At 39.4% G+C, this 23040-nt stretch overlaps 1 protein-coding gene and 1 long non-coding RNA gene across 3 annotated transcripts; one reads left to right on the forward strand and one right to left on the reverse strand.

Annotated features, from left to right (window-relative positions):
- The first annotated feature begins 30 nt into the window (after positions 1–30).
- On the forward strand, positions 31–4685 carry LOC140587650 (uncharacterized). 2 transcript variants are annotated; one of them, XR_011989344.1, is made up of 2 exons: positions 31–313; positions 750–4685. It is a non-coding gene; the product is annotated as an uncharacterized lncRNA (long non-coding RNA). The 2 variants fall into 2 exon arrangements; XR_011989345.1 differs by having other exon boundaries at positions 73–313; positions 733–4685.
- plbd2 (phospholipase B domain containing 2) lies at positions 1942–13397 on the reverse strand. The gene is made up of 12 exons (XM_023845449.1): positions 13116–13397; positions 12533–12626; positions 12119–12277; positions 9839–9939; positions 9531–9745; positions 9165–9259; positions 8802–8962; positions 8414–8509; positions 3630–3701; positions 3108–3260; positions 2828–2990; positions 1942–2414 (listed from the first exon to the last, which is right to left on the reverse strand). Exons 1-12 carry the CDS (start codon positions 13334–13336, stop codon positions 2247–2249), a joined length of 1698 nt encoding a protein of 565 aa, XP_023701217.1. The 5' UTR covers positions 13337–13397; the 3' UTR covers positions 1942–2246.
- Between the last annotated feature and the right edge of the window lie 9643 nt (positions 13398–23040).

A 23040-nucleotide genomic window follows, 5' to 3' on the forward strand; every position in this document is an offset into this window, starting at 1 on the left:
CGCCTAATAACGGCGAGCTGGAACTTTACAAACGCGTCAGCGGACGTACATAAGACGCATCTCGGCATTAACTTTGGACAGACAAGGAAGGAGTTGTTTCGGAACGCAGAGTATGGGAACAAATAATATTGGCGAAAAACAAATTTAACCTGTTTGATTTTATGGTACACCCCACCATATACGTTTTTATCCATGACGTACCCGCTAATCTTGTTCAGGAGCCCGTCCCAGGCAGAATAGTACAAATACATTTTAATTAATTAACAGTTCAACTTAATATACAGTACATTCTCTCTTAATGGACATAATACCCGTATGTATCGCTTGCTGTTACTTGAATATCTCCTAATAGGTTCTATAGTGTTTTGTGTGTCTCGTGTTCTTGTAATCTTACGCTTCCTTCTGATCAGATCTGAAGCTTAGCCTAGTAGCAGACGTGCATACGTTGACTCCATAACAGCTGTATGCTTATAATGTATTATCTACCTCACTTGTACGTCACTTAAATCTACATCTACTAAACAATAACATGGAAATGTATTATTTTTATCCTATAAGGGTGTCTTTTATGTACTTATTTATGCTGATTTAAGAAATGTGTTCAGAATTTTGCTATCACCCATAGTTTTTGAATGTCGTAATTATTTGTCGATAGTACATAATTCTTTATGAAGAATGTATGCGTATATTTTACAAGTTGTAACGTATTTGTACATGCTATTACATGTCCAGCTCTCTCACTGATATAGAAAATGACATGAAAGTACCAGTATGCTTGCTGACTTCTGCTGGACCCTTAAGAGGGATGTTCCTGAGGCCAAGTACAGTAGAAAATCATACACTTCCACAATACACATATACTGTAAATATGCATATAGCTCATAATTTCACTTAAAATCTGTGTGTAATAGTTATATTCCTATTATATATTTGACTTTTGGATAAAAATACTGTAGGATTCGCCTGTTTTGATTTGATAACTTTGTTGACTAAATTTGACCAGTTTCTATCAAAAATACCCATATTGGTGTGAAGATGTTTTTTTTTTTTCCTTTAAAAAAACATATATAATAATGGCACAATGCAGCTTGATGTCCGTCCCCCCCCCAGAGTCTTCTGGGTCATGGACTATCTAACAGATGACAGTTTGTGACGCTCCAGGACTATGTGTCGGAGATGGCAGTAAAAAGCACTGGGGAACTTCAAGAAACTGTCCTGTCCCCCTTCCTGCTTGTCTTCTACACATCAGACTTCCAGGGGGAGGAAGTGGAGGTGGTGCAGGCCTACATGATTCTGGGGGTCAACCTGAATGGTGGGCTGACAACACAGTACCCTGTACAAAAAAGGAAAGTGCAAACTCTACTTTCTGAGGAAGTTCAGGTCTTCTGACATGTGTGGCAAGCTGCTGTGTATGTTTTATTAGTCCATAGTGACCAGTGTGCTCTTCTATGTCAGGCCTGCTGGGGAAGTGCCATCAATGCAAGTGATGTCAAATGCGTGAACAAACTCATCAGGAAGAACAGCTCTATCACAGAACTGCCCCTGGACCTACTGGAGGCAGTAACAGAGAAGAGAATGTTGCCAAAATTGGACAATATTATGAACAATTATGCCCATCCTCTTCAGGGGATGCTATATTGGAGCACATTTAGCCACTAGCTCATTACACCATGATGTGCTAAAAACGCTACAGGGAATTGTTCCTGCCTATTGCCATCATAAACCATAAGGCCTCCTCACAACATGCCACTCCCCATCCACAGTCGTTACATGCCAGGATCCATATCCTGTCTTACATTATAACACGTTACAATACAATCAGGTGATTTGTCCTAACTGCACATATGATTATACAATTAAACACATTCATTTTATCATCATATGTTTCTGCAAAATTAAGAATTAAACAAAATACCTGCAAAAAAAATACATTTTGCATCATTTTGAAACAGCAAGTCTTTAATTTGTTATATTATTATCTGGTACAAATAAATGTCTCCAAGTATTGAGCAAAATTCCTCTTAAAAATGAATGATTTTCCACCTTTACTGCCATTTCTTTAAATGCATAATTCTAGTCTTTGGTAAAAGTGCTATCCAGCATGCTTTTAAGAAATAATTTGTCCATAGCTCAAGACCTTTGCTGGGATGGTAATGGAAACATTTCCCTTTAAATTGTGTTACAGCTGAAACATCCCTGTGAATGTCACAGTCAAAGCGAAGAGCAGCAGAAACAGTGAGGACAGTTCACCCCCAACGCACATGCACTGTGGGGAAAGCCCAGTGGTCGGGGTGGCCCATGTGAGGCAGGTCGCTGTAAGGGGAAGTGCTCCACTGGAAGGCTGGGAGCTGGTCCCATGTGGGGCCACTTAGAGCCAGCATCTGGAATTCCCTGTACATTGTGAAGGAAGTTACCTGTGGACACAAAGACACAATCAGCAAGTCATCCTCAGGGACATAAAAACACCAAACAGAAGTCATTAGGTGTCACCATCTGGTTGTCACCATCAACATTTGATTCATTTAACAGATTTTCGATGAAGCCGGATCAGACAGTCCCTGGAACAAATGAGGTTAATGGCCTTGCTCAAGGATCCAAAGGTGTCATCACTCTGTTTGACCCTTGGGATCTGAACCTGTGGATCTGAGGTACGGTGTCCTAACCCAAGAAGCCACACACCACTCCCACAGCTGCAGGTGTGTATAAACAGAGCTCAGGAAAGGAAACATGCTGTATCCTGATGTAGACACACATGGATCACTGAACTTAGAGGAGGCTGTGGTAAGCTTAAATAATGGTCTGCTCCAAACAGGTACAGAAATCTTACCTTCATATCTGTGCCCCCATGAGGCCTCTGCTTCAGAGCCCCAAAAGGGTAGGTGCCATTAGATGGGTTAAGGTCAGAGCGGGCTGATATGGCATTCTCTCCATTATTGGTGGGGTCACAACCCTGACATTTAGATAGAGGATCTTCCTTGAAGTTGTTGTACCTGAGTGAACAACATGCAGAAAAGCAGCAGCTGACAATCACTGTAATTAAAATAAGAACAATGACAGAAGAACAATGTAAAAAGGTCCCACGCTTAGTTAAGGGAAAATAAACAGACCTCATGAGAAGAATCATGGAATCCATGTCAGTGATGAGACTTTGGTTCCGCCGGAAGATCTGGGCTCGTGGATTCATGTCAAAGGAGAACCAGTCTCCGTACTTCTCAACTAACTCATTGCAGCCACTAGTATTGAAAACTTCCTGATAATACCTATAAGAAGCAGGATGGCTTTATAGGCTTACTTGCTATATCTTTGTTAACTTCCGCAGCAACTCAACACATCTCAACAAATGTGCATCAGAGCACTTCACATACATTTCTTCCACTTTAATTCAACATTAGATTTCAGTGCTAGCACTGAAACTGCCAAAAAGTGCTGGTAAAGAAACAAGACAGCACTGAGTGCCAGTATTTATATTTGTTACATTATGCATATTTATATACAAAGGGCAAAGAGATACAAATGAAAGGTATATTCAAATTCACCTGGTGTTTCCCAGTGTACATGACACTAAGAAACAGTTTGTATATAAGAGTCTCCATTTATGAATGTCATACCATTTTATGGACAACACTTACGGAATATTGTAACTGGCCCAGTATCCCTTCTGAAATAGCTCCTTGGTTTTGTCCTGAGCTACAATTAAACCTCTGTAACAGAAAAAATACCACAAGATAATTAGCTTGCATATAAATCTTTTCTTAAATTTTGTTCACTTTGCTAATTTCATTATACTTGTATCTTAAATGTAACCAAATCATTCATCCATCCACCATCCACTGCTTATCCGGGTTGCATGGGCAGCAGACTAAGCAGAGATGACCTCTCTCTCCCCGGTCAGTTCCTCCAGCTCCTCCAGAGGAATACCTTGGCACTCATAGGCCAGCCAATAGATATAATCTCTCCAGCATGTCCTTAGTCTGCCCTGGGATCTCCTCCTGGTTGGACATGCCTGCAGCACCTCCCCCCAAGGAGGCATCATGGAGGAATCCTAGACAGATGCTCAGAACACCTCAGCTGGCTCCTTATAATGAAGATGACCTTCTTTGAGCCTGATCTCAGTCTTTTGGTCACTACCCAAAGCTTGTGACCATAGGAATGTAGACTGATCAGGTCTTTTGGCTCAGCTCTCTTCACCACAACAGACCAATACAATGTCCACATAACTGCTGACACTTCACTGATCAATGTCCTGTTCCATTATTCCCACTGTATATACCAATATTCAGTGCAGGTCTAACCTTGATGATAAAAAGTAATTAACAAACTGAGGGTGGGGGATTTGGCAATAGATTGATCATAATGCATTTGGGCAACTTCCCCTTTCTCCCCACTTATGGGTGGCCCTGCCTAATAGTAGTCCATGTCCCGCTCCTTATAATTATAATCCTATATTTAACTTACAAGGTTAAAATCTTTAATATTTTAACGTTAGAATCAATTTGTATAAAGTGAAAACATTAAAATCATAAGAATCCATAGCCTGTCTTTATCTAATGACAAGGGTTATGTTAAGCTGTTTTCAGCTGTTCTGGTTCCTTGTGTTTATGTTGGTTTTTCATCTTTTGTAACATGCCTCTTGGATTATATTATACTGTTTTCTCTATTCCTGTAATTAAAAAACTGATAAATGATGATGTTGCTCCCGTGTTTTTAGTATTAATTTTACTTTTCCTGAAATACTGCTAAATCCACTTTCTGAAATACCCCCGTAGTTATTTAACTTATAATAGATGGATACATCCAAAGTTCTTTTTGACTGAACTAGATATATCATGTATATTTGCCTTTTTCTTTTCTGTTTGCTCAAAAGAAACCCTTGGTGTCATGCTGTTAGTGCTTGTCATTAACTGACATTTTCTTTATGTATGCAAACTTCTTTCAATCTGTTGCAGAAAATTTTAGTGAGAAAGGTTTAGATCAGTCATACATCTGAATATTTCGCAAATTTGTGTTGTTTTTATCAAGTTGCATTGTGTGAAAAGGGCGTTAGTCTGGCCTCATACCTAGTAGCCATTTGGCATGGAAGACCCTACCATGGGCAATTGCCCTGAACAACATAGCTCTTAGAATTTTTGGGAAATGTTACATGCTGACCAATCATGTTGAAGCATACTCGCTGTATTGCTTTGGATTTTGGTGAAGAGACCTTGTGTTTGTGTGTGAGTGTATTGGTGTAGCTGAAGTTAATAAGGTTTGGAGAGAGGCTAGCCATGTGTGCCACGTGTCTATGGTTCCAAGCACGGGCATGGAGAGTTGGGGATTGTCCACAAAGGGAGAGAACCTGTGGGGTGGGCATTGCTTGTCAGGGATAGGCTTCAGTCCCCTCTATGTCCCAAAGGGAGTAGTGGAACTGTGTATGGGTGTTATATTGTCTGTGTTATAAAAGATTGTGTTGTGACCCAGGGTGTTCCTATCCTGGGATGAATGAATAACTGGATCGTATGTGAGACTGTGCGTGTTGTTTAGATTAAATGTTTTATGTGAGTAGAGCTGTGTTAGCTGTTACAGAAGTTTGAAGTAGGTGGTGAAGTGTGATCCCAGTGCAGAATCCAGATTATCATTTAATCTACAGTATCTCACAAAAGTGCCCTCACATTCTTGTAAATATTTTATTATATCTTTTCATGGGACAACACTGAAGATATGACACTTTGAAACAATGTAAAGTAGTTAGTGTACAGCTTGTATAACAGTATAAATCTGCTGTCCCCGCAAAATATCTAAACACACAGCCATTAATGTCTAAACCGCTGGCAACAAAAATGAGTACACCCCTAAATGAAAATGTCCAAATTGTGCCCAAAGTGTCAATATTTTGTGGCCACCATTATTTTCCAGCACTGCCAGCCTTAACTCTCTTGGGCATGGAGTTCGCTAGAGCTTCACAGGTTGCCAGTGGAATCCTCTTCCACTCCACCATAACAACATCACGGAGCTGGTTGATGTTAGAGACCTTGCGCTCCTCCACCTTCCATTAGAGGATGCCCCACAGATGCTCAATAGGGTTTAGGTCTGGAGACCTTTACCCTCAGTTTCTTTAGCAAGGTAGTGTGTCGTCTTGGAGGTGTGTGTGGGGTTGTATAACGTATGAGTGCTGCCAGCCTGTCAGTACTCAGACCATACGCTGCAAATTGCATCAAATTGGTCTGCATGGCTGTCATCACAGAAGGAAGCCTCTTCTAAAGATGATGCACAAGAAAGCCCGCAAACAGATTGCTGAAGACAAGCAGACTAAGGACATGGATTACTGGAACCATGCCCTGTGGTCTGATGAGACCAAGATAAACTTATTTGGTGCAGTTGGTGTCAAGCGTGTGTGACGACAACCAGGTGAAGAGTACAAAGCCAAGTGTGTCTTGCCTACAGTCAAGCATGGTGGTGGGAGTGTCATGGTTTGGGGCTGCATGAGTGCTGCTGACACTGGGGAGCTACAGTTCATTGAGGTAACCATGAATGCCAACATGTACTGTGACTAGAGCTGCCGCGATTAGTCGACGTAGACGCAAAAACAATGTCAACATCAATATCTTTAATCGACGCGTCACTTATTTTTTAAAATCAAGTTGTTTTAATTTCTCAAAATGCGGCAACCATTTTCCGGCTCCGTCCAACTTGAGTATTGTCAGATTTTGCGGTTTTGGATTTTATAATTAGGGAGTGCGAGTACCTGTGGATAATATTTATCTAGGAAGATATTTCTCATTTACGTATGCTACATTAAGTAGCCACAACAGTTTAATACTGTGGCGTCGAGCGGACTGAGGCAGATACTTGCTTACTGGGAATGTCCAGAACATGTGGACATGTTGACATTCTTACACTATAAGACAGAAGTTTGACCATCAGGTGGATACTGTTGTCTCTTGCACTGTAAATGTGTTGCACTTTAACTTTTTTGCTTTGCTAAAGAGTTTTGTGAAATTTTGGATGTTAGTTGGAGTTGCGCTGCTGATGTTAAAATACTTGTTTATTTGTTGTTTGTATTTCTTGCTGGAGTTGTCCGTTTTACAAACAGACAAACAGTTGTCAGTCTGTTTTTCTTAGAGAACTTAAATTCCAGTACTTGACCACAGTATACTCTAAACATGCTGCCCTGTTTAATGTTAAAACCCAACAGTTATACTTTGAAAAGGGATATAAAAGAAACATCTTTTTTTTCTAGTTAGAGATGCACTCCTTGCTGAAATGAGCCCTCTTTGTTTGTTTGCAGCTATTGATGTTCAAAATATGCTGAATATAGAGTCGAGGACTTTTTCAAAAATTATTTTTAAGGGCTTTTACAGAAAGTTTAACCTGCACAATACTGTGAAAGATAATAAGACTTTTGTTAATTTTTTTTGTGATACTGGAGTACACAGTGCAATTGTTAAAATAAAGAGAATTTAAATAAAATTGTTGATGTTTTTTATTTTTGGAGAAAAAAAACAATCGTTTAGACTAATCGATTAATCGATAAATTAGTCGATAGATTAATCGAAATAAAAATAGTTGATAGTGGCAGCTCTAACTGTGACATACTGAAGCAGAGCATAATCCCCTCCCTTCGGAAACTGGGCCACAGGACAGTATTCCAACATGATAACGACCCCACACACACCTCCAAGATGACCACTGCCTTGCTAAAGAAACTGAGGGTAAAGGTCTCCAGACCTAAACCCTATTGAGCATCTGTGGGGCATCCTGAAATGGAAGGTGAAGGAGTGCAAGGTCTCTAACATCATCCAGTTCTGTGATGTCATCATGGAGGAGTAGAAGAGGATTCCACTGGCAACCTGTGAAGCTCTAGTGAACTCCATGCCCAAGAGAGTTAAGGCCGGAAGACAGCAAATTTACACTGTTATACAAGCTGTACACTGACTACTTTACATTGTATCAAAGTGTCAAATCTTCTGTGTTGTCTCATGAAAAGATATAATAAAATATTTACAAGAATGTGAGAGGTGTACTTACTTTTGTGGGATACTGCACATTGGGTGTAAATTATATCTGGGTGCCTTTGCGGTGATGTGAAGTGGCTTTATTTTTTATATGGTATTGGCCCTTAACAAGTTTTGCTCTCTGTACTATTTATAATAGCTTTGAGGATAATATACTGTGGTTAAGGGAAATAAGAAAACAAAGTGTATTTAGGATTAAGCCCCCTGAACAGTGGTTTCATAAGTTCTGTGTGCAGCGCTTATTACTATATAGGTCAATTGTGATTATCCTAACCTTGTAGTTTTTCATTTCTGTCCATTTTATTTCAAAGTAAACAATAACAAACCAAAAAGAATTGTGAAGACCCTATATGAAACATTCAAGATGAGTGTGTTGCTATTTGTGTGGACAAAAATATCAAAAAAGGCAAGGTCTGACTCACGGAATCTGTTCCAAAACTGTGAAGAGCTGGCTATCAGCAACTGCTTGTCCTGGTTTAAAGAACTTATAATCAACAATCATCCATTGATTATTGTACCTTAAGGATCAACAAGACATAGTATCAACTTATTATCAATAATCAGCAAAGTAGTAACAAAACATGAATTCCATAATGACGCTTAAAGAAAATTTAGGACACAGATTTTTCTGGTAGTACATACAACATAACCAAAGTTAATCAGTTTAAAAAAAAAAATCTAATCTGTTTTTCAGTGCAGCTATCAAAGATCCCTGATGTCAGCTATACCAGCTCAACATCTCATTACAGCATCACTGTCTGCTGACTGAGCACACAAATGACCTACAGGACAGAAGCAACACTGACTTACGTCCCACTGTTGTATTTGCCGAAAATATCTGCCCACTGTTTCCCGCTCTCTGAAAGCTTATTGGCCACAACATTCCTTAGCCACTCCATAACTGTTTCCTTTGGGGTCACAAACTTCCATAAGGCAGGGTTATTGTTGCCTATGGTGGTCTCTAGGGTAACCTGACATTTAAAAACACAGCAAAAAATAAAAATTAAAAAAATAAATCAGTGCTCAAGGTACACTATCACATTTCTTTTGTTTCATTCTCTGCAGGCAAATGCCTAATAATCACAGAGGCACTGGAGTGTTCGTCTTTTAAACCTAGTGTGTGAAATTCTCAACATTGTATGTCTCATAAGATACGTCATACTGAACTCTCACCAAACCACTACTAAGGATGTAGAAATCATCCCCTGAGAAGATAGTGCCTGGATATGATGAAAAAACCTGGGTCCCTCCAGGAATAGGCACAACATCTAGAAAAAAAAAGGACATACCAGAACACGTACACAGAGCCTGTTTTTGAAAAACAGTTAACCCTCTCAAGGCAGGCGTTGCTGTTAAAAACTAACTACCTTTTACCCCACATACATATTTTATGAGTTTTTTTTACTCAGAAGTACCACTGCAGGACTTGGTTGTCCTGTCGTTACTAAAACTTAATTTGAGCCTGAAAGGGTTAATAGTTAACTAAACAAACACTAATCAGGTGCTTGTCACAAGAAAGACCAAGGTGGTGGTGATTACCTTCAGGGGAAGTCCTGTATGCAAAAGAATATTTCTTTATGATCCTGAGCATACTCTGATAGTTGTTCCAGGTATCATGGGAAACTAGCAGATCTTTGTTACCAGGCAGCAACTTAACAAGGGCAGAACATGAGCCCGAACCCAGTGTTCTGGACAGTGTGGTTTTGTTGAATGCCGCTTCCAAGTCCTCCAAGTCTCCACCCATCTGGAACAAGCTGGCAATGAAGGAAAAGCCAATATGAAATAGCAAAATACTACTGCAGTCTCAAACAGTTTTTGTATGGCAGAAAATTAAAGTGGTAACTTACAGAAAGCCAAGAGGATTAATGGAGAACTGGCCACTTGGGAAGTTGACCTGATCATTGTAGCCATCCTCCAAGCCTTTGAGTTGCATCAGGGCAAGCCGGATCTGCGGGAGGGTTCCAATGACAGAGGAAATTTCCCCAAAACATCCAAATTTGAGAACAGACTAGAGGTGTAACAGTACACAAAATTCAAAGCCCAGTATAAACCTCAGTTTTGGGTTTAAAGTTTGATGCAATTCAGGGAAAACCTAAGTTCTTCTGAAATTATTTTTTATTAAAACTGCAGACAAAAACACATAGGAAAAGTAAACCAAAGGCAGTATTTGTTGTTTTGGTGGGGTCGAAAATGACAGAACTGTATTCCCAGGACAGTCCCATCATCTGGGCTGCCCATCTAATCCGTACTCATCCCACACTCACAAACTTGTACAACTTCTAAAAGTACTCGATGGATCACCTGGAAATGTGAAAGTTAATAAATGCTTTCACATGAAAGCTCCAATTTTGCTGCCCTCTGTCATTGCAGTTACAATTTTGAGGTGATGCTGAATCTGATCAAGTGTACATTTACACACCAAAAGTGTCTGAGGCAATGAACAGGTACTAAAATCATATGTATTCCCTGAAGTCCAAGGGGTACAATGACAAAACATACAAAATGCTTATTTGCACACTGCATAAATAAGTATGCAAAATAAATTTAAAAAATCAAAAATACAAAATCATTACAATCACAATTAACTAAATTTTGTCTAAATCCCATGTTTGATACTACAGTTTGGTTGCATATCTGTAGCACAAAACACCCCAACACTCGTAATCATTTTGTTTGCCCAGTCTGATTAACCTGGCAAGTGGTAACTAACTTGAAGAGGCTGTCTCAGCCTTGTTCTGGTCATATACACGTCAGATGATGTCATCTCAAATAAGCTAGCATGTTAGCTGTGTTTCCAGCAACATATCCAAGTCTGGCATAACAGAGCTGACTAACAGTCTTGCTCTTATCAATCACTCTGTCTCCAGTTTCTGTGTAATTAATTGTGAAGTTAAAATATTCCCAAACTGCTAATTATGACTGTACTTTAACCAGAATTAGCCATAACCAATTCACAGCCACATTTAGCATATCTGTAACCTGTGATCTGTAACAAACTGAAATCATGCAAATGGTACATGATGAATGTGTGTTTCATTACAGCCCTAGAACAGACCGAATAGCAAAACTGAATAATTAATGAACAAATTATACACTTAGTTATTAAGCCATATATTGCAAGCTGACAAGTGCTAGCTCTATGTTTCAGAAGAGAAATCTCTGCCAAAAGTGGGATAAGAACTATACAAACGAGAGGAGGCCATTCGGCCCATCGAGCTCGCTCGGGGAGAACATAACTAATAGCTCAGAGTTGTTAAAATCTTATCTAGCTCTGATTTAAAGGAACCCAAGGATTCAGCTTGCACTACGTTATCAGGAAGACTATTCCATACTCTGACTACACGCTGCGTAAAGAAGTGCTTCCTTAAATCCAGTTTGAAATGTTCTCCCGCTAATTTCCACCTATGGCCACGAGTTCTTGTATTTGAACTAATGCTGAAGTAACTATTTGGTTGAACAGCATCAAAACCTGTTAGAATCTTATAGACCTGGATCATGTCCCCCCTCAGTCTCCTTTGCTTGAGGCTGAACAGATTTAGCTCGACTAACCTTTCCTCGTATGACATTCCTCTAAGACCAGGAATCATTCTTGTGGCCCTACGCTGCACCTTTTCTAAGGCCGCAATGTCCTTTTTAAGATATGGTGACCAAACCTGCACACAATATTCTAGGTGAGGTCTCACCAAGGAATTGTATAATCTTAGCATACCTCCCTTGACTTAAACTCCACACACCTGGAGATATAGCGCAACATCCTATTGGCCTTTTTTATTGCTTCCCCGCACTGGCGAGAATGAGACATGGAAGCATCAACATACACACCAAGGTCTTTCTCATAATCAGCTACCTTTATTTCAGTAGGTCCCATAAAATACCTGTACTTTATATTTCTGCTCCCTACATGGAGTACCTTACAAATTGTACAAATTGTATTAAAGGTTAACTTCTTCATGTATTCTGGTACGGCTCAGCAATAGTGAAATGACATATCATAAAGCAATTCAAAATCTACTGGTTCACAGCTATCAAATAAAGGTTTGACAGCTGCCAAGCAGCCATTTTGTCATCATTGTATCATTGACAGACTCACTGGCTATCTAGCACCAAAAATATATAACTTAATGAACCTGATGCCAATATTCAACGTCATCCCCCTTTTCCATCTGTGCTTCCATCCACTGAAGATTGGTGACGATGTAATTCCTCAGGTGCTCACAGTAGCTACTGTCAGAAGTTAATGAACCACAGTACCCTTCGATGGTATTCATCCAGTGCTTGTAGAGAAGCTTCAAGTAGATGCCAGGAAAAAAAAGAAGTGAAACAATAAGGATCTATATTTAAGGCTTATTTTTCCCCAGAAATCACTTAAACATCTACCATTTATTAAGACCAAATCATTTCTACCTCTATATATGCATATTTTTTCATAAAAGCATAAAATGATTTTACAGATGTCAGTTTTATAAAATGTATTCACATAAATACCAGACAAATCTGCATTCTGCTGTAATTCTCCTCTTTTTAAGGTCTTTGCCACAAACCTGAGAAGTTACAGAAGCCTCTACGACCCCAGCTGCATACGCCTGCAGGCTGTCATTGTATCGGGGGTTAGTGGTCACTTCCAAATAAGCCCATCTGGTGGAAACGAAAATGCTGAAATTGACGTACTAATAAAATACGAATATAGCAGAATTCGTGTGCATATAAAATATATTACATCAAAAGCAGAAGTCCTCAAACTATGTAGTGACAACCAGGTTCGTAGCCAAAAATACATTTCCTAAGGGGCAGTCAACTCTCCTGCATGGACTTTTCAGACCGGAGGGGCTGATGCTGATTTTATTTAACTTCTGATGCTGAGTTCAAACAGTTTTACTAAATGGGTACGTGTCTGATCAGTGATCAGTAACAAAAAAAGTATTCGAAGGGAGTTCAAATTAACTTTGGCGTTACAAACCGAATACATATACATTAATAAACACAACATGACAAAGCATGTGTTGCACCATAAAATAGATTTAGTGCACAATTTCTCAAAGATGTTGCTTATATAAAAAATGCTAGTGCATCACACACAAAACGGTTACTGAATTTATAAACATAACAGCAGAAGTAAGAATTTACCCTGTATTCTTAATGTCGTCGGTGAAATTTGCCCGTGCTATATAGTCGAGTTGTGGCCCATTCTTGAGAGATAATTTACCCGAATCTAAAACTGCTGAATGAACGGTACCTAGGGTCGTACACAGGCAATACGACATAAAGAAATAAAAAGATACAACAAGCGATCCAGACATTATCACACTGCTGCGCCGCGAAACTCTAACATATTTTGAGCACTTCATACAGTCATACAAGTAACCTTGTCACAACCCTATATTTGACCATAACTTAACGTCACATTAAGTAACGTGATCTGTAACGTGATCGAAAAAAAAAACTATTAGAATTATGGGTAATGTAGTTGTATCTTGGTTGTAGCAGGCGTCTTTAGCATTGGTGTAATATACTGTCCAGCCGCTTGATGGAAGCATTGCGCTATCTATAGTATTCAGGGGCGCGTTTCCCGAAAGCTTCGTGACAGTCAGCAGTGCGCCATCTCGTTCTTAGCATCGACTGTTAATTATGGAGTGTTTCTCGAATCCCTTCGTAATTATAGCAGTGGGTAATTTGCGACTGTTCCGACCCTCTCGTTATTTGCTATGTCGTTCTTTATTTGAATTTTTCTGTCATTCTGTCACAGAGACACAGAGTTCGCCCATAACTTATCGCACAAACACACAGACGCTCGTTTTTTGACAACGCAATAATAATAATAATAATAATAATAATAATAATAATAACAACAACACAGGTCTACAATTTTTTTCAGCATTTTTTTTAATGGATTTAGGGTATTTTGAGGGTGCTGAATTAAAAAATCCCATTACTTTTGCTGAATTGGTACTAGTTTTTGAGATAATGAACATCCATGAAATAATGCATTCCCTCAATGCGACTTGTTTGTGATAACAAATGCAATAGCTTTTGGTCTGTCTTTTGACTCTTTAACAATGTCTTAGGTAATGAAATCAATGATGAAGCGTTGAGGGAGAGTCTGGAAATAAAATTAGAGTTAAGTTCACTTGTGCGTGTTTGCATGTTCATTTATTGCTGTTGTTACTGTGTTGGTGAATATTTACCCAGATCTGCCAAGTCCTTTCAAAGGAAGGGCATCATGGGAACACCTGTTTGGTATTTAGCCAGAAATGGTTGAAATGCTCGTGATAGGGCCATGAAAAAATGTAGTTTGGCCAGAAGAAGGGGATCCATTCGGGCTTCACAAATCTGGTCAAAAGAAGATGTCCCTGGGTTTTTCACCTTTTTTGACTTCACCAGGTCCACATATTTCACAATAGAGGGCCAGACTTCCAATGCTCGTTCGACAGCTGGCAAATTTTCGAGCCACCGATGGCCACAGAAAGGTAGAGGGAATCTTGAGGATGATGTTGCAGCTGTGAACTCCTCTCTTCTGGCTGGTGCAGAGTGGAAAAGAAAATGTAGTGCTTTTAGAATTTTACTCCACCATCCACACTTCAAAACCATTCTTAAATGAGTTGTGAAGGGTATGTAGAATCACTTGGACTATATGGCTTAATGACCTACAAGTCAAATTCAATTCATATAATTTGTCAAAATCAGGATGCAGAATTGCACTTTTAATTTGAATATAAGAAAGTAGAATTAAAATGAAATAGAATTCACATAAATGCACAATCATAGTGTAGGTGCAACTGTAACAATTCAGTATAATCTTCCAATATGAATTATACATACACATGTTAACATGCACAGTGAGTTAACATACACAGCATACACTGAATCACAGCCTCCTCCCTGCCCCCCCACTGCGATCCCGAAGACTAACAGAGGGCCTACAGCAAAAAGTCCAGTTGCCATGCCTCCCTGTTTGAGTACTTGCCAGAAAGTTGATGCACATTACTGTTATTCAGAATGAAAGAATGCTATATTTGAAGTGTCACCTAATTTAACTGTCATTTTGTGTACCATGGTGGAAGAGCACTTCATACAGTCATACAAGTAACCTTGTCACAACCCTATCCATCTGACAACCCATGAACAGACTCCTCACAAATGCTAGCACACAAAACAATTAAATATGCAGAAAAAATAAACATTTGCCCATGGAAAAGGACTTGGAGGACTGACATATACCAAGTCACCTCCTGATAAATGTCAGTAAGACAAAGGAGATGGTAATTGACTTCTGCCACAAGGTGACTCCATCTGTACCAGTGAACATTCTGTGAGTGCAAGTAGAGGTTGTGTCTGTGTACAAATATCTCGGTGTTCACATAAACAACAAATTGGACTGGTCACATAACACAGATGCCCTGTACAAGAAGGGGCAAAGCCGTCTCCACATGCTGAGAAGGCTGAGGTTCTTTGTTGTGTGCAGGACACTACTAAGGACCTTTTATGACACTATGGTAGCATCTGCTATATTCTTCGTGGTGGTCTGCTGCTTCCATCTGCCCCTTAGGAAATGCTCAGACAGGGACAGGAAAAGACTGAACAAACTGGTCAGGAGTGCTGGCTCTGTCCTGGGCTACTCTTTGGACTGAGGAGGTGGCTGAGAGTAGGACGCTGGCCAAATTTACATCCATTATGGTCAGTCCCTCTCACCCCCTGCATGACACAGTGAGGACATTGCGAAGCTCCTTTAGCAACAAACTACTGCATCCAACATGCAAGAAGGAATGCTTCCGCAGGTCCTTCATTCCATCTGCCATCAGACTTTATAACACCTCAGTCACCTAAAGTTCATAAATTATGTAACTATTCTGTATATTGTGCAATATCCGCTACATAGGCATGCAAATATATTTACATCACTTGGTGCAATCTGTATGTATGTGTATATGTATGTATGTGTATTTTGGGTCTGTGCAATATGTGTAATTGTGTACACTAATTTTATTATTTATTGTATTTGTTACAGTATTTTTTTTGGTCTGTTTCTTTTCTATTGCTTTTTATGTACTGGCTGTTGCAACAAGTAAATTTCCGCAGTGTGGGATCAATAAAATCTTATCTAATCTGAAAGTCTTATCTAAATCCATATTGTTAGAACAGACAATAAACAATTACAGTTTTCATCGTACAGTCATGGAAATATAAAGTTACTCACTAGTACATCAATATATACATGTCATCTAGAAAGTAAATCTATTATATAATTATTTATGTTTTGCTAGATTGAACTATATTCTTGTATTGTGTGATTTCATTGAATTCTTTTGAAATGAGATGAAGAGAATTATTCTTTCTGTTATTCCAAGTAGAAATCTTGTGGGTGTTGACCATTTAATTCATAGTATAATTCATAAATGGAATGGGGCGCAATTCATAAACTCTGAACAACCCTGGTACTAAATGAGCTATCCAATAAAATGTCCTATGTATTCAGTTTTATCCTTTAAAGTGGTATGGATGAATCACCCCTTACTACCAGAAATGACAATGCCAGCTATCCCGAGAATTGTGCAACTTAACCAGAGATATCATTGAGACAGCACCATCCAAGAAGCCAAGCTGCTGGTCTAAATGTTGTTTTGTGATGATATATGAACCCCATGATAATATCAGTAATTAATAGAAAAATACAGGTTGGCCTGGGGTAAAATAATCAGCCTCCTTGGTCGGATGCAGGATAAATTGAAAAGTGGAACACACTGGAATTTTGCCCTCAGTCCCACTGTGCAGCTTTTGACAATTCTCTGCTTCTATGCCACCAATGAATTCCTGCAAACCATTGGTTATGCACATGGTCTTAGCAAGGCTGCTGTGTGTAAATCTGTGCATTCACTGATCACACTTAATGCACCATGTGCACAACTACACAGTTTCCTGCAGGAGGGGATGCCTTGTATGACACAAAAATTGATTTTCATGCCATTGCGGACATACATGGCATTTTAGGTGCAGTTGATGGAACGCTTTGAATCCCTCATGCACCTGTCAAAAAGGGTTCTTGGCACTAGGTCTAAATGTCAAGGTACTATGTGACCATCAAGGACATTTTACAGAGATTGTCCAAGTAGTCTAAGTATACATGACGCCCGGTCCTGGGTTGTTCTCTGCCTTGCGCCCATAGCCTCCGGGATTGGCTCTGAACCCCCTGTGACCTCAAGTTGGACAAGCGGTTTCAGAAAATGGATGGATGGATGGTTATTGAGAGAGATCAGGTATCCTTTTTCTGAATACCTGCTGACTCCAGTGTTGAATCCACAAACTGTGACTGAGAAGAGGTATAAGACCACACAGTGGAGCGTGCTCTGCGCACTGTTGTGGAGCGTGCTCTGCGCACTGTTGTGGAGCGTGCTCTGCGCACTGTTGTGGAGCGTGCTCTGCGCACTGTTGTGGAGCGTGCTCTGCGCACTGTTGTGGAGCGTGCTCTGCGCACTGTTGTGGAGCGTGCTCTGCGCATGTGGAAGTCCTCGGGAGCTTTAACATTTTCCCCTGAATGCTGCTGTGCTGCTCTTGTTGTGTGTACTATGGTGCACAGCACTGCAGTAATTTTTTAATTTAAATTTATTTTCGGCCACCTGCGCAGCAGGTTGTTTTAAATCAGCTCTCCAGTAGTTCTGCCGCTTTTTCCTACTGCTGCTCGCCATTGTTCTTTTTTACAAGGAAGGAACATCAAATTTTGAGCCCATTTATATATTTTTTGATACGTAAATTAATTTATTTTGGTCTTAATTTTGTGTGCTTTCACATGTTTTCATAATTTTTTTCATTGTGTGCTTTTGCATGTTTTCATTGATTTTTTTTACATTTGCAAATGTCTGATGCGGCAATAATAGGCCTATAGCATATATTTAACTATTGAAATACATGGGATTAGTGTTCTTATTATTAACAGTTTGTGCTTTTCTCACATGGAAGCTGGGGTGGGGTAGGCAACTAAAAACCACATTCAATTCATTTGTTAAATCTGGAATAACGAAAGCTTCTTCATTATTTGCTAAGATTGATCATTATCGGGAATGATCAATCTTAAGTGGGCACGTAGTCATGTAAATAATGAGTTTCATGATGTAGCCATGAAATAATGGGTTTGAACCCCCCCCCCCCCCAAAAATGCTTTTGTTATTGATTAGGCACATAGTCAGGTAGTAAAATTAAGCATCTGAACCCCTTGCAAGTTGCTGTAGCCCCCTGGTCAGTGAAATCCCGGGTTGGCAAAGTCCTCCCAAGAAATTTATGTCTGACTATGGGCCTATCAGTAGATACCACTACATTTATGTACTTCTGGGATGGAGGATGGAATAGCAGTTCTGCATGTGAGATTCATCATTTTTTCTTTGTGTTTCTGTGGGTTTTCTTCTGGAATCCAAATAGAGACAATGGAAGGAATTGATTTCTCAAAATATCAAAATATGCTTGCATGACCTGTGATGGATTCATATCCCATCCTGGGTGTTCCCATATCTTAGGTTCACCTGTGGAATCTCTTCATGGGTAATGTAATCGTATTTGATATGCCAGTGAACCATTTTATATCATTGTAGGTAGTAGCAATAATTTTCATACACAACTTGAGTAATAAAATCTAATTGAGTTAGCAGTTTAGATTTTTTTTCCCACTATATCTTCACATTTTCCTACTTCTGTATGTTTTGCTATTAAAAATGGCAATTGAAATTTTCTGACTGATTTTTATACTCTTTTCAAAATACAGGAATGAATCTACAGGAAACTGATTCATTTAAAAATATTTCCCACTCAAGGCAAAACAAAAATCAAGAGCTCAATTGCGAAAGAAATATACCCATTCATCTATTTTCTATACCTGCTTGTCCTATACAGGGTCCAGAAGCTACGGGCGCAAGGCAGGGAACAACCCAAGATAGGGCACCAACCCATCAGTGAGAGAAATGAGAAAAATTTGAATTTTGCAATATAATTTTGTGTTTCATTTTTGAAAGTTAAAATATGAGGAATGGGTTAAACTAAACTAAAAAAAATCTAATTAAAAGGGAATCTTCTCAAAATAGTTAGAATCGAAGGTGCGCTGTGGTATCTGGTACCAAGATGTTAGTAGGAGATCTTTTAAATCCTGTAAGTTCTGAGGTGGGGCCTCCATGCATGGGACTTGTTTGTCCAGCACATCTCACAGATCCTCGATCAGATTGAGATCTGCAGAATTTGGAGGCCAAGTCAACACCCTGAACTTTTTCATTTTCCTCAAACCATTCTGGAACAATTTTAGCAGTGTGACAGAGGGCATTATTCTGCTGAAAGAGGCCACTGCCATTGGGGAATATTGTTATCATGATAGGGCGTACTTGGTCTGGAACAATGTTTAGGTAGGTGGTATATTCAAAGTAACATCCACATGAATACCAGAAGCCAAGGGTTCCCAGCAGAATATTGCACAGAGCATCACACTCCCACCGCCCACTTGCCTTCTTCCCATAGTGCATCCTGGGCCACCTCTACTCCTAGGTAAGCAACACACATGCACCCTGACCATCCACATGATGTAACAGAAAATGTGACTCATCAGACTCAACCATCTTCTTGCATTGCTCCATGATCCAGTTCCTACTCCCACATGCTCATTGTAGGCGCTTTTGCAGAAGAACAGGGGTCAACATGGGCACTCTGACCGGTCTAAAGCTACGCAGTCCTATACGCACAAAGCTGAGTCTGTTCTGACACCTTTCTATCATAGCAGCATTAACGTTTTCAGCAATTTGTGCTACAGTAACTCTCCTGTGAAATTGGACCAGACAGGCTAGCCTTTGCTTTGCACAAACGTCAATAAACGTTCGGTACCCATGACCTCATTGCCTGTTCACTGGTCAGCCTTCTTTGGATCACTTTTGGTGGGTACTGACCACTGCATACTGGGAACACCCCACAAGACCTGGCATATTGAAGATGCTCTTATCCAGTAATCACATTTTGGTCCTTGTCAAAAAGTCACTCAGATCCTTACACTTGCCCATTTTTCCTGCTTCCAACATATCAATTTGAAGAACTGACTGTTCACTGGCTTGATATACAATGGTCCCCTTGACAGGTGCCATGGTAACATGATAATCAATGTTATTCAATTTCACCTCTCAGTGGTTTTAATGTTATGGCTATTATTTCAAAATTCTATATTTGTATGAATCCTGGCAGTTTTTTTAAGTGTTTTTTATTGTTATTGTTTTTTATTTGTCATGAGCATTGCTATTACAAGTAACATTGATAGTGGGTGCAAGTATACTTGTATCACTTATTGTGACTCTATCACTTGTGCTGTATTCATTTCTAATGATTTTAAATGTAAATGTACATCAATGATGTTAATGACGTGCATAAATGCATTTAAGATAGAAATATAAACGCATGAAATATGATAGAAACAATTTATACACATATAATATTCTAAATGATTTACAAAAAAAAACATTCTTAATTTATTCCTACCTTAAACTTTCAAATTGATCAAAATTGTTTTAGGGCTACAAATATTGGCAGTGAAAGTCAATTTAAGGTATAAAAAGTTTGTATTAATATATCAAAATTTGGAACTGAAGTTTGTATTCAATACCTATTCATCAGTGCAAGACCTTGAAACAAATAGCTGTGTGTTTTCCAGTGGGCAGTTGTACACACTTCAGTGTTTCCCAGCGTTCCAAGCATTCCCTGGGTATAGAAAGATCCATACAGCCCCCCCTTCCCCCAAGGAAATACAAAAGCAGCTGCCTGCTATTTTACAACCCACTATAGAAGTGGAAGGGTCCTTAATTGTGTGCTCATTATCAAATAAAGAATTCAGCGATTCTGCCACTGCTTGCCGCCCTGAACCTGGAGGTAGCAGGTAGAGTGTGTGAGCGTGATCAGCAGCCCTCAGAATGGCAGAATGGGCCTTGCTACTCTTTGTGTACTCAGGATATCAAGGCTGCTCAGCTGTTCGGGTTCCCTTAACCCCCGCTCAGCTCCCCATTTCCATCCCATTCTCCCTACCAAGCAGCTCACAGATGTGATAACACATCCAGTGAGTGAGTTGGGAACAAAAAAGCTCCATGTGTAGGTTAGCAGCAGACATATTAGCCTGTATTAGCAAAACAAAGGGGCTCTAGAACCCCTGTCCATTCCTGGATGTTAAATTATTCCAGGAACAGCTTTACTTCCTCTCTTTCCACACTGCTATGCATAAAAACATTAGCCAGTCATAACATCAGCCCATTACTAGAGACAAAAGATAAAACTTAAATTACATACATGGTATCTAACTTCCTAAGCTTAAAACCAAGTTACCTTCCTTATAGCCCTCAGTAATTCACTGCAAACCTTAATAGCACTGGTCAACACATTTTTACTTTCTTTTTGTTACACAAAATAAAATGGTTGAATCTTACAGGACTGGTTGTGCTGAATTCAAATATCTAATCAAAATTTACCAATCACACAAGACTTTAAGTGACGCACAATTAAACACTATATGCATATTTAAAGTATATTTGCACGGCGGAAATGACTCATCTTAAAGGTAGAAGTGTATGATTTTCTGTTTACATGGCCTCAGTAAAGTCTCTCTTAAGAGTCCAGCAGAAGTCAGGAAGCATATTGGGACTCCACTTGCCTTGATATCATTTTTCCATATCCAACAGAGAACAGGGCCCTGTCTCCACATGTACAAACATGTTACAGCCTGGAAACTCTGGCAAAACAGACTTATAATACTTTGCACCCTTCTGTAAAGTCCAAAAAATGTTTAGAAATAGAAACAAAATCATTTTTCCTAAATTACTCTTAAATATGCTCGCACATTCTTTATAAGGAATTATATATATATATATATTCACTGATATAACCTTTAAATGACATCACTGAAAAATTATGGATCCCCTTATCCCCTTTACAGCACTTTTGGAGGCCAGATTACCTGTGCAAAGTGTGAATACTGCCAATCACAGTCCTACCTGCAACCTGATCGTACCTCCATAACTCTAGAGGAGTGTTTCTGTGGAACAGAGTGCGGTCATTGAGAAAAGGTCCATTCATAGACATTGATTTTAGCATTTGTGATCATGCAAAGACACCCACAAGTAAACATACCACTCACACAGGCATAAACATAAGGCATACATACATGCATACATTTAAACAGACACTTACATGCACTGCAGACATGCACACACACGCAAAAAGGGATTACGAGGCTTATACAACGTAGATGCACATGCACACTTCCCAAAGACCATTATTGCTGAACGTCTTCTATAATGCATTTCCCTTTGCTGTGTTCCTGTGGGAGGGGGCAGCACAATGCAGCTCTTATAAATCACCTGCCTGGGCCCCACAACTCCCCCCCCCTTATCAGTGCTGGCACAGGGGATCTCCCGGACGCAGCCTAGGGCTGGAAAATCCTATTACCCTGCAAATGGAAGACGCTGGGAAGGTCACGTCATTAATTACAGTGGAATCCAAATGCATCACTGACAGGCTTTAGCAGGCTCCCAAGCAGCAGTGTCTAACCCTAACTTACTGTGTAAAGCCTTATCAAAGCTCACACCCCACACTGCTTTATTAAAGATGACAAGATCACCTTATACACATGGTTTTTGATCCACCCATATTAACATACTAAATTACTATAGAATCCCAGTGTAAAGTCTGTCAAAAAGGTGTCCTAATGACAGTGTAGCATCAAATTGTAATCAAAATGTAGCACACGAATGCAGAAAAAGAATGCTGATAAATAGCAACTCAATATGATTCTTGTAGCATAAAATCCTTCTTCTGCATAAATTGTCCTTACCACAACATTTTCACATTATTAAAAATATGCACGTATTAGTATATAACATCTCTCAGGGAAAATCAGTCTTATTGGAGAAAATGCACATGAAATGGTGTCAGCATTTGGATTTGTAAATGATCAAGTTTTAAGAAGTCTGTGTTGTTTCTTTAATATTCTGACCATCATAGCTTTTACTTCTTCCGAATGTGAATTTGTTCTTTGTATCTTTGTGTTAATTAATAT

The sequence above is a fragment of the Paramormyrops kingsleyae genome, chromosome 2 (assembly GCF_048594095.1).
Source record: "Paramormyrops kingsleyae isolate MSU_618 chromosome 2, PKINGS_0.4, whole genome shotgun sequence".
Taxonomy (NCBI): domain Eukaryota; kingdom Metazoa; phylum Chordata; class Actinopteri; order Osteoglossiformes; family Mormyridae; genus Paramormyrops; species Paramormyrops kingsleyae.

What these genes read in the sequence shown, in the direction of transcription:
- plbd2 (XM_023845449.1), bottom strand. Translation starts at nt 13,336, where the DNA reads ATGAAGTGCTCAAAATATGTTAGAGTTTCGCGGCGCAGCAGTGTGATA. An exon ending in ATTAATCCTCTTGGCTTTCT is followed by an intron (nt 9,746 to 9,838) that starts GTAAGTTACCAC and finishes CTTCATTGCCAG; the next exon opens with CTTGTTCCAGATGGGTGGAG. An exon ending in TCCATGATTCTTCTCATGAG is followed by an intron (nt 2,991 to 3,107) that starts GTCTGTTTATTT and finishes TTGTTCACTCAG; the next exon opens with GTACAACAACTTCAAGGAAG.